Consider the following 11,299-nt stretch of genomic DNA (forward strand, 5'->3'; position numbering starts at 1 on the left):
GGAGTCCAAGCACTGGTTCGAGTCCTGATTCCACTGTATTCTGGCTTTGGACCTCAGGCAAGTCACACCCCTCAGCCTCTGCCAGTGGGTGGGCAGAACTGCCTCAGAGCTGGAAGGATTAAGTGTTCCTGGTGGTGGCTGCTCTTATTTCCTCTTTTCCAGTTTGGTCTGTGACTGGGAGTTCCCCTTTTTCATCAGGCAAGACCATGGACAGAGGAAGTTTAAAAAAGAGGTTTTTAATGAAAATACAGTATCTGTGGGGCAGAGGCCAGGAGGCCTTGTCCTGGTAGAAAACAAGGGTCCAAGAGGCTTCCTGCCCCCTTGGGGGCAGGAGAGCCAAGTGCTACAGAAAACACCTGGAAGGGCAACCCAGGCCCAAGCTGCCTGCCCTGCAGGGCTCAGGGGTGGTCCGAGTACAGCCCCGCCTCAGGGACTGCCTGGCTGCCAGCCCAGGGGTAGTAGGGCGTGCCTGTGCACATAGGTCCTTTTAGTTCATTCTAACAGGTGACTCCAGATGGCCCTTGAAGCCTGGGGAGGACTGCCTGGCTAGGTCAGCCTGCTGTGAACAGAGGGCAGAGGCCACTCTGGTGCTACAAGGGTCATAGCCAGGCACCGTTGCCACGTGAGAAGTTGTGTGAGTAGCTGTGCTCCTGGCCGGCGCTGAAGCCCCGCAGCAGCTCTGCCTTGCCCCCAAACACCAGGCTCTCCACGTCCACCTCCAGCTCCTCTGCACGGGGAGGGTCCTGTCATAAGATCTGGCCACCCTGCCAGGCCCCTTTACCCACAACTTCAGGGTACTCACCTTGGTCTGAGTCCCAGCGCTCAGAAGAAAGGCCTGAGGAGTCCAAGCTGTCTGCCCGTAGCCGCTCCCGCTCACCTGGCCCGGCCGGCGCCTGGAGCTGCTCCAGCTGCTGCTGCAGGCTCTGCTGCCTGTTGCGAAGCTTCTCCTTTAGCCGCCGGGCCCGTCGCTCTTGCTCCTCCAGCTTCTGCAGAACCCAAAGGAGCAAGGGGCTGGAGCCACCAGCCAGGGGCTTGGCCTCACTCCAGCACCCCTCAGCAGCAGGCCATGACCATGGGATGCCCTCCACCTACTCCAGATAGACAAGGTGGCTAAATCCAGGCCCCACATCCTCCAGGGAGCCGGCCCCTCCAGGCCCCATTCACAACTTAGATGGCCTGTGAGTTTTGTCTCGATGGGATAGAGTATACCACAATCTCAAAGGCTTTAAAGGGCTAGTCAAGTGATGTAAAGGTGAGGAGTACTCTGGTATAAAGCAATAAGGACTGGGGGAGACTGGCAAGTACATGCTGTGGCTCAAGGAGGCAGCTACTTGCAGGTTCTAGCCAATTGTAACATGGAAACAGGCCAGTGCTGCCAAGTCTCCCAATTTAAGAAGCTAGAAAGCCAGATTTCTTTCATGTCAAATCTTAAGTGCTGCCAACTCATTGCAAATTTTTAGATAAACCACATGCCAAACAAAGACTATCGGTTTGTAACTCCTGGCGAGATCCTTGATAAATCCAAGAGCGCTGAGCTTTCAGCATTCACATCTCCCCTGCCCACACCAGTACCCGAGCTCTGCCAGCCCTGAAGTCCCAGGGCCTGGAAGGCCAGAGGGGTTTGCCTACTCCACCAGCAGAAGCCCAGGTGCCAAGCTTATGCAGAGCCCTCAGTGGGCAGAAGCCTGCCTTCAGTCATTCAACAACACTGGCGAATTGGGTCAAGGGGGCACTTGGACTGGGTATGGAGGAATGATAAGAGTTCGCTAGGCAAAGATGGGGAAGGAAGAACAATCCAGGCACAGGGTGACTTGAAAGATCATGGAGAATTCAGCTGTTTATGGCAAGGCCTGGATTGTGAAGGGCCTTGAATTTCACAGGAAGTAAGGAACCAACTGACAGTTGGTCCTGTCAGGAGCCATTGGAGGGTTCTCGGTAGGAGACAGTCTGGGCAGGTCTGTGTGCTGCAAAGATCATTCTAGGGTAGGTGTAGGACAGGCTGGTGGAGGCAAGACAGGAAGCAGGGAGCCTGGAGAGGAGGCAGGTGTAAATGAGTCTGGGAGGGGGGTGATGAGCTTTAAGGAAGGACAGATCCCCAGACCCTCCCAGGGGCAGCCCAGCAGAGAACCAGGCCAGGCAGGTGGGTCTCGCTGCCTACAAAGGGGAAAGGCGCCCCTGGCCCTGGAGCAGTCAGGATTGGGGGAGTTGGTAGATGGAACGCAGAACAGGGCACTCCAGGAGGGGTGTACGGGGCTGACAGTCAACTATGGGGGCCACTAGGGGCAAGCTGGGGTTGTATGATGGAGACACTGAGCACCAAGAGGTGATGACCACTACAACAAGGAGCTCTCAGCAGTTCTTAAGCTCAATGGTGTGTCACAGACATGTTGAGATAAGGTCTGGAACACACAGGAGGGGCAACTAGTGCTTGGGACAAAAGTAGATCATCAGCCCTTTAGCCCCTCCCCAGGTCCTACCAGGGTGTGACTCAGCCACAATGAGGGTGACAGCAGGCACCCATGGCACAGTGCAAATGGCTCACACATTGGTGATTTATTTGTTTGATGCTACATCAATCCCTCTGTCATGGATCCCTGTGCCTAGAACAGTGCCTGGTACAGGAGATGCTAAGGAGATACTTGTTGAAGAATACAAAGTCAGAGGACCTGCATCTGGGCACTAAATCTTCCTTTCATTGGCTGTGCGACCAGCAGCAGGGCCTTCATGTCAGGACCCCTGCTCCTGACATGTCTAGGGCTGACTTGGACCCTGAGTCAGCACACCTGCTCCTGTCTCCCAGGGGGCGCTGAGCCCAGCCCAAGCAGCAGTAGGGCCCTGGGAGGACAGGTGGCTGTCACCTTCTCTGTCCTTTCCCCTCCTGGTCTCTGGAGCAGCCTCCCTGAGTGGCATCAGGAAAGAATGCCCAGAGCAGAAGGCCTTCGAAGGATAGGGTGGGGTAAGACAAGGACCAACCCTCCACAGTCCAAGGGACCCTTACATACAGCCTATTGCAGAAGCTTTTCAGTAGCAGGCCACACAGAGGAGCAGGAAGTCCGGAAAGGCTGACAGGCCCAAGGTCTCACAGCTGGGATCTTAAGTATCAATCACCGTAGTAACAACAACATTTACTGCTTGAACATGTTTAAACTTCAACCCGCAGAGTTACTTTCTGCTTTTCTTCCCACTTAACAAGTATGGAAACCAAAAGCCCAGAGACCTGTCCGCAATCACACAGTTGGGTTATGACCTCAGGCCTCTTTCCTCAGTTCTGTCCAACCCCTCCATACTGCACCCTTCCAGGCATCCTGGCAAGCTGGCCCCGGGCACAGGGATGGCCCTTACCTGGATGTGTACCCTGGCTCTGCGCAGGAGGCTCAGGGTGGTATATCGGGCACAGTCAGCCCCCAGGGGCATCTGCTGCTTCAGCTGCTCCAGGCACCGCTTCAGCTGGGCCCTCCTGCAGGGGAAGGAGTCTGGAGGGCAGTGCCAGCCCTTGTTGCTGGCCCCAGAGATGGCAGGGGCGGGGAGGCCAGAGCAAGCGGTTCCAGGGCCTCATGCATCAGGGCAGGCCTGAGACTCACCTGCGCTTCTCCAGCTCATTGTGCACAGACCTGCCAAGGCCAGGGAGGAGGGGAGAGGGGACGTCAGCCACCTGGTAATGGCCTGGGGCCCAGAGCCCCCAGGCAAGGGCAAGGGAGTTAGTAACACACACAGGGAGTCAGACGCTGAGAGGTCTGCCCAGGGCAGCTGTGGGAGTCCAACCAGTCAGCAAGGGCTTCCTCGGAGAGGGGACATTTGTGCTGCTGAGCCCAGAAATAAATTTCCCAAAGGGGGAGGGGAGAGGGAGACATTCAAACAGGGGGGAATAGCATGTGCAAGGGTCTCTGTAGTTTGCTGTGTGGAGTGGAGAAGTGTGAGTGGACACAGGCCCAGAAAGATCTTGTTCACAGTTCCTGGCACATCAGAGGTGCTCAAGAAATAGTCCTTGAATGAACTGATGGGTGTGTGTTTAGAAGGTAATGGAAAGAGGGGAGTCAGCAAGCGAGGGGTCTGAATTCTAGAGGGTGATGGAAAGGGGGAGTCAGCGAGTAAGGGTCTGAATGTGTCCCGAGCAAAGTACCTGGCCCAGAATGTGCAAGCCAGAGGAAGGAAGGAAGAGAGGGTCGAGGAGGGGTACCAATCAGCACAGCGCCCATCCCCGCCCCGCCGCCCCCGGCCCTCCTCACCGCCCACTGTCCAGCGCGCCAGAAGCTTGGAGGGCCCGCTTCTTCCTCCTGTGGACAGGGCCTGGGCTGCGGTGCGGGCACAGGGACGCGTAGCCGTGCTCGGCCTCTGCCAGAGAGAGCCCGCCCGCGTCAGGTCCGGGAAGGGCTTTTGGCGCCAGGGCCGTTTCCCCAATCCTTCCCTGCCCGACTGCCCACGGACCTCTCTCGGGATGCGAGCTGAGGGCGGGGGCGCCTTGGGGCGACTGCGCTCGGGCCAGGCATCCTTTGAGTTGGAAGCCAAGTCGGGTCCAGGCCCGTGTCTGCGAGGCCGCCGGCCCGGAGTCCGGTCAGGGGCTCTTCCTCACCTCTCTCGCGGCGCTCCAGGTACTCGGCCGCCTGCAGGAGGACCTGGATGTTGCTGGCCACCGGTTCCATGTCGGCGACAGCTGGCGGCGGGCGGGCCTAGGGTGCCTGCGGGGCAGCGGGGCAGCACTTTTGTTACAATGTAACTGACACGGAGCAACAAACACAGGGCCCGGCCCCGCCCCCGGGAAGCCCCGCCCCGGCCCGGCCCCGCCCCCGTGGCGCGCCCGCCCCACCGCCCACCCTTCGCTAGCCCGCCCACTCACCAACCCCCAGCGGCACCGGGCTCTAGCCCGGGCTGGTCCAGCCGCCGGCCCCGAGCCTGCCTTTGGGCGAACCCCGGGCCGGAAGAGCTGCGTCAGGCCCCCTTCACTAAGCCACCCCGCGCCACTGACTCGGGGTCCCTGGGCTGGTGTCCGTAGGCCCCGCGCTGGGAGCCGGACTTAAAGGCCGGCTCCTCACCGGAGCCGCGGCTCGGCCGTGCACGTGGGCGCTGTGGGGGCGGGGCAGACCTCGCGCCGTGCGCCCATTGGCCTGTGGCTCGTTCTGCGGCACGATTGGCTGGTGTGCGGCCCCGCCCTCTCCCGCTGCTGGTCAGCAAGTTCGGGCGGGAAAAGAAGCAGGTTTCAAATTTGAAAACCAGGGCAACGTGGGCGGGGCGGAGCAGGGAGTGAGCCGCAGTGCGCAGGCGCGGGGGCGGGGTGCGGATCCGGCGCCTGTGCTTGTGGGTGTGTCCCCGCTCCGGCCTGCCATTTACCCCTTTTTGAGTAGGCCTCTGCTGGGGTTCAGCTTTCCGTTGTGTCCAGTGAGAGTAACCCCTGTGTTTGGGACCAGGACTTCCAATCGGTTGGTTCTGGTTCTACCCCCTGCTGGAAATTTGCATTTCTAACAAGTTTCCAGGCGATGCTAATGGTGTTGGTTAGGGATCACGTCTGAGAACCACCGGTAAACCAGAGGTTCTCAAAATTTATTATACATAAGACTCACCTGGGGATCTTGTTAAAATGTAGATTTTGATTCAGTATATCTGGGGTGGAAATGCAAATTCTCAGCAGGGGATCGAACCAGAACTAACCGGTTGGCGGCCCTGCTTGGGCTCCTCCTGTCATCTTCAGGGAAGCTGTTGTTGCTACCAGAATGTTAGTGGGATAGCAACTTCCCAGGATGCACTCGAACTGGCTTTCCAGGGCGCTTTGTATTCTGGGGTCGTCGGAGGGTCCTTGTCACGCCCGAGTAGGTACTAGCTGCTGCCGATTTCCAAGAAGGCAGTGCCGCATGAGGCAGGCTTTCCTCTTCCAGGGAGCCCCTGGTTGCCTTACTCAGAGCCCTTCTTTAACGTGACTTTCCCTAACCTGCGTTAGAGAGGCAGGACCATCAAGTGTGACCACACCTGCATGCGCAGTGACAGTTAATTTAAGGGTGGAGGCAGGAAGATGAAAGCAGCTGTAACAGGGTGGAGCATTTACTGCCAAGGCTGGGCTGAGGCCTGACTGGAGTTAACCAGAAAATGGAGAAGGTGTGGGGAGGGAGGGGGAGGGGACTAGATTATTTATAGAGACCAAACCAAACCCATTGCCTTCCAGTCCATTCCCACTCATAGCAACCCTACGTGACAGAGTAGAACTGCCCCATAGGGTTTCCAAGGACCGCCTGGTAGATTCGAACTGCTGACCTTTTGATTAGGAGCTGTAGCTCTTAACCACTGTGCCTGTAAACACAGGGCATGAGGCAGTCAGTTGTCAGTTGCTAGGCAGAAACCTTGGAGTTTTTCTAAGGGCACTCCCAGAGGAGTCATTGACATGTTCAGCCACTAACTGCTGCTGGGACCATCTACCCATCCATCCATCCATCCACTCACTAAACATTTTCTGAGCACTGAGGGGACACCAGGCTCTGTGTCCAGTATAGTCCCCAAAAGTGGGGAATGCAATGATGGGCAAAAACAGAGTCGCTGCTTTAGCAGAATTCACAGGCTCCAGGGGGAGAGAGACCAATATCGTAATCACACAAACTTAGACATACAGTTTTGACAGGTCCCTCACAGGAAAAGACAATTCTGAGGGGACATCCTAAGGAACGTCTGACCTGACCAGGAGGTCAGAGAAGATTTTTCTGGGGAAGTGAATTGTCGTAGTTTATCTAGTGCTTCTGTAACAGAAATACCACAAGTGGGTGGCTTTAAAGAACAGACATTTATTTTCTCACAGTTCAAGAGGCTAGAAGTCCAAATTCAGGGTATGGCTGTAGGGGAAGGTCCTTCTTTGCCTACTTCAACTTCTAGCTGCTGGCAATCCTTGGAGTTCTTGGGCTTGTGGATTTATCTGCCTCTGTCAGATAGCAACTGTCTTCTGCCTGCATCTGTGTCTAATCTGCTCTTTTTATAACTCAGAAGTGGTTAGGTTTAGGACCCACCCTACATTGGTATGGCGCCATTAACATTAAAAAAAAAAAAAACCCTATTTCCCAGCAGGATTACATCCACAGAAATAAGGGCTAGGATTCCAGCACACATTTTGGGAAGACAAAATTCAATCTGTAACATTCCACCCTTCAGCCCCCGCAAATTCATCCAAAATGCATTCACATCCTATCACATGGATGAACAGGCATCAATTTTGTGTACAAGGGGATGTAAAAGAAATCCAGACAAAAGGAGCAGCATGTGCCAAGGCCCTGAGGCTAAAAGGAATGTGGCACTATGTAGACTGAAAGGCAGCCAGTGTATCTAGCACAGGGAGAGCAGAGTATGTGGTGCAAGCTGATGCTGGAGGGGCTAGCAGGGCCCAAAACAGGCAGAAAGGAGTCACAAGGCTTGTGGAAGAATTTCCAATCTTATTTCACTAAAGTCAGCAGCTACATAGTGCAGGCACAAACCTTCTAGTCAGACGCTGGGGACCCAGGGAGCCCAATCTTGGAGTAAAGTGGGTTAGGGAGGGACATTACTAGAGGAGGTAAGCTTTCAGTTGAGACCTGAAGGAGAGTTTCAGGCAAAGGGACTGCAAGAGTGGTGGACCCCAGGTGAGAGGGAGCGAGGCAGGTTTGCAGACAGGGAGTATGGAGGTGAGGCAGGGGCTGTAAGGGGAGCTAGAGAGGTGGCTGAGGTGTTTCCTGATGACCACATCAAGGAGTTTGGACTGCATCCTAGGAGCCATGGAGAGGATTCCAGCTAGGGAACAAGATGGAGGCAAAAATCAGCCTGGCCTCAGGCCTCCCTCTGTGCATGTGGGCCGTGGCTGTGGGCAAAGGGGCCATAGGAGGCAGTACTTCCTGGGGAGCAGGGCAGATGGGAAGGACAGGACTTTCACCCAGAGCTCTAGGCCAGCAGGGCTTCTGCACCAATCCCTGGGTGCTGCTCTGGGCCCAGGCAAGAATGGCAGGGAGGCCTAAAGGCTCAGGGTCTAGGCTCCCTTTATAAGATCTGACACCACCCCAGGTCTCTCCAGGCGCCAGACCATGCTCTGGAGTTTGTCCCAGGGTTCCTTCTCTCAGACACCCTGTCCTCAGGCACCTGCAGACCAGAAAGCTTCCCCAGAACAGATATACCCCCACCCCAAATACCTCTGAGGGACCATTTTAGCCAGAAATGGATATTCTAGAGCATACAGGCCTGTTTCACTAGTCCACACTGGGGCAGTGGTATCCAGAACAAGTGCCAACGTGCACAGAAAACCTGGAGTGAGAGGGGAAAGAGGAGAGGTCTTTCCTGAGCACCCACGGAGCAGGCCAGCCTCAGCCACTCAGCACTTTACGCTCACCACCACCGGGGCGGGCATGGTCGTGATCTCCATTTTGTTGCTAGCTGCTGTTGAGTTGGCCCCCAACTCATGGCAACCCCGTGCAAGACGGAACAAAACATTGCCTGGGCCTGCGCCATCGCCAGGATCAGTTGCACATCGAAACTTTGTGATCCATAGGGTTTTCATTGGCTGATTTTCGGGAAGTAGACCAGACCTTTCTTCCTAGTCTGTCTTAGCCTGGAAGCTCCACTGAAACCTGTTCAGCATGATAGCAACACACAAGCCTTCATGGTCTCCCGCAGTTCTACCACTGAACCACCACTGCCCCCATCTCCATTCTACAGATGAGCAAACTGAAGCCAACGAAGCCAATGTATGACCCTGGCAAGGGCGTTGGAGCTGGGATCTGAAGCCAGGCCTGCTCCAGTCTGTATGTAAAACAGGGACCAAGAAGTGAACCCAGAAGTGGATTTGGGACAACAGAATTCATCCTCCTTGGCTTGAGAGAAGTCTGAGTGGCCATAGACAGGAAAAGGATATATAAGAGGGCCTGTCAACAGAGACTGGATCTGAGGTCAGGATTGGTGGCCCCACAGGAGTTAGGAAGGGGACAGAGACCATGTATGAAGGAGGGGATTCAAGGAGAGGGCTTCAGAGAAGGACAGCCAACCTGGCCCTGTACCCTTGCTCCAGGCTGCTGGAGCAGATCTTAGTGCCAGCAGGGTCCAGGACTGGTGCTCCTGCCCCTTCAGCAGTGACCTGCCTTAGAACCTCTGTCCTGGGGCCCCCTCGTCCTGGGACCTACACTGCTGATGGGGATGCCATGGTCCAGGCCTGAGTTAGTTTCCTGTGGCTCCTGTAGCAAAATAGCACAAACTGGGTGGCTTTGATTTAGTGTCTCACAGAAATTTATTCTCTCATAGTTCTGGGGGCCAGAAGCCCAAATTCATGGTATCAGCAGGGCCACACTTCCACCAGAATCTCTAGGAGAGGACTGTTCCTTGCCTCTTCCAGTTTCTGGTGGTCCCAGGCATTCCTTGGCTTGTGGCAGCATCACTCCAATTTCTGCCTCTGTCTTCATGTAGCTGTCTTCACTATGCATCTGTCTGTCTCTCCTTGTCTCTTCTTATAAAGACACCAGTCATATTGGATTAGAAGCCACCCTATTCCACTATGACCTCATGTTAACTAATTACATCTGCAAAGATGTTATTTCTGAATAAGGTCACATTCACAGGTACTGGAGGTTACCTTCACAGGTACTGGAGGTTAGGACTTCAAATATCTTTTTGGAGGACACAATTCAGCCCATAACAAGCCTGGGTTCCCTGCTGGCCTCCCTTCCCCTTGGCCTGGACTGCCCATAGTAGTTTTGGTGGGCTGCCTACGCTTCAGGGAGGGCTCCAGCCAAGACAGTGCAGGTCCTGCTGGGGACTCTAAGGGACAGAGCACAAACCTGTGCCCTGGGTAGGAGGGGATAAAGGGACCCCATCCTGCTTCCATGCACTAAGCAGGAACCCTGAAGAGCCCCCCTCCAGGGCAGCCTGCAGGACCCCAGACCATGGTACAGACAGGGTGCAGGGTAGATGGGTCCTGCTGGCCACCTAGAACCCTTTCACCTTCATCCCTACAGGTGAGAGCAGCCAGAGGGTAGAGGTGGGGGGAGCTAGGGGAAGACTGAACTAAGGGTAGGAGGCCTGACTCAGACGCTGGGGCCCCACCTCCCCCCCTTACCCAGTCTACCCTTCTCCACCAATCCTCTGCTCTTTCCAGAAAGTAGTATTTCTTAGGACGCTAACCAGGGCTCCCCATGGCCCTCAGGACAAAGTTGAAGCTGGGCGGTGCCTCCTCCTGCCGTGTCAGGCCACATGCCATGCCCTTGCCCATCTCCCTGCCTCTGCCACCTCGGCTCACATATCACTTCCTCCAGGAAGTCCCCAGACTTCCCTCCTCCAGTGCATCCTTCCAAAGCAGCTATGGTCCTGTGTCCTTCAAAGGTCTGCCTCTTCCATAGACTGTGACCTCAGTGGTAGAGAAGACCCTAAGAAAGGTGCTTGGTGGATTAACTACTTGAGCTGTGGGGTCAGAGGAGCAGGGTGGCCTTAGGCCTGAGTGTTCATGCCCACTGGAGGCTGATGGTACAGCGGTCAGCAGACCTCAACTTACAGGCCACCACTGGGATACCACTCCCAGACTGTCAGGGGCAGGGCAGAATCATGACTAAGGGGCACTGGGGCGGTGGTGGGGGAGGGGGGACTGGTCCATCACTAGAAATTGCAGGGCAATAGGCTGTGACCCTAGCCTGGCTAGACCAAGTCTCAGAAGTGGCTGAGAGTTCCAGTTGTCCTAAGTGGGGCCACTAATGTGAGGCCCCTGTAGGATCTATAGTAGGTTCACTTTATTTATTCCAGATATATGTAGTTTGCTTCCTCTCTTTTTTTCTTGAGAAGTCTTGCTAAAAGTTTATTGTTAAGACTTTACCAATATTTTCAAAAACCAACTTTGGTGTTAATTTGCTTTGTTCCTAGCTTCTTAAGGTAAAAAGTAGATAATTCATTTATTCTTTCCTTCTTTTCAGATAAAAGCATTTAAAGCTATAAGTTTCCATCTAAGCACTGCTTTAACTGCATCCACAAATTTTGATGTGATGTGGGGTTTTGTTTTGTTTTTCTTCCTTTTTCATTCAGATATTTTCCTAATTCCCTTTGGAATTTCTTTGAGTTATGACCCATGGATAATTCGAAGTGTATTTTTCAATTTCCAAATACTGGGAAATTTCTAGATATCTTTTTCTTACTGGTTTTTAATTTCACTGTGGTCAGAAAACATACTCTTATGATTTTGATCATTTAAAATTTACTCCAGCATATATATCTGTTCCATATGTACATGAAAATTGCATGCATCCTCCAATTGTTGGGTGGTGTTGTTCTTGTTAGGTGCTGTCAAGTCTGTTCTGACTCATAGTGACCCTAAAGAAAAGGGTAGAACTGC

The 11,299-nt window shown here is 54.5% G+C and overlaps 1 protein-coding gene across 2 annotated transcripts; it reads right to left on the bottom strand.

Moving 5' to 3' along the window:
* Nucleotides 1-3: 3 nt before the first annotated feature.
* MXD3 (MAX dimerization protein 3) lies at nucleotides 4-4,886 on the bottom strand. Of its 2 annotated transcripts, XM_049874401.1 has the most exons (7): nucleotides 4,835-4,886; nucleotides 4,571-4,676; nucleotides 4,227-4,332; nucleotides 3,582-3,611; nucleotides 3,343-3,457; nucleotides 803-986; nucleotides 4-727 (listed from the first exon to the last, which is right to left on the bottom strand). In XM_049874401.1, exons 2-7 carry the CDS (start codon nucleotides 4,638-4,640, stop codon nucleotides 600-602), a joined length of 633 nt encoding a protein of 210 aa, XP_049730358.1. In that variant the 5' UTR covers nucleotides 4,641-4,676; nucleotides 4,835-4,886; the 3' UTR covers nucleotides 4-599. The 2 variants fall into 2 exon arrangements, with proteins under 2 accessions (XP_049730358.1, XP_049730357.1); XM_049874400.1 differs by lacking the exon at nucleotides 4,835-4,886 and having other exon boundaries at nucleotides 4,571-4,709.
* Nucleotides 4,887-11,299: the final 6,413 nt, after the last annotated feature.

Source organism: Elephas maximus, chromosome 2, assembly GCF_024166365.1.
Source record: "Elephas maximus indicus isolate mEleMax1 chromosome 2, mEleMax1 primary haplotype, whole genome shotgun sequence".
Lineage (NCBI taxonomy): Eukaryota > Metazoa > Chordata > Mammalia > Proboscidea > Elephantidae > Elephas > Elephas maximus.

Bases quoted from the DNA above. Each gene is read 5' to 3' on its own strand.
- MXD3 (XM_049874401.1), bottom strand. From the start codon at position 4,640: ATGGAACCGGTGGCCAGCAACATCCAGGTCCTCCTGCAGGCGGCCGAG. The intron at 4,333-4,570 runs GTGAGGAAGAGC...TCTCTCTGGCAG, and splicing joins CCTGGAGCGCCGCGAGAGAG to AGGCCGAGCACGGCTACGCG. The intron at 728-802 runs GTGAGTACCCTG...CTCCCCGTGCAG, and splicing joins GCGCTGGGACTCAGACCAAG to AGGAGCTGGAGGTGGACGTG.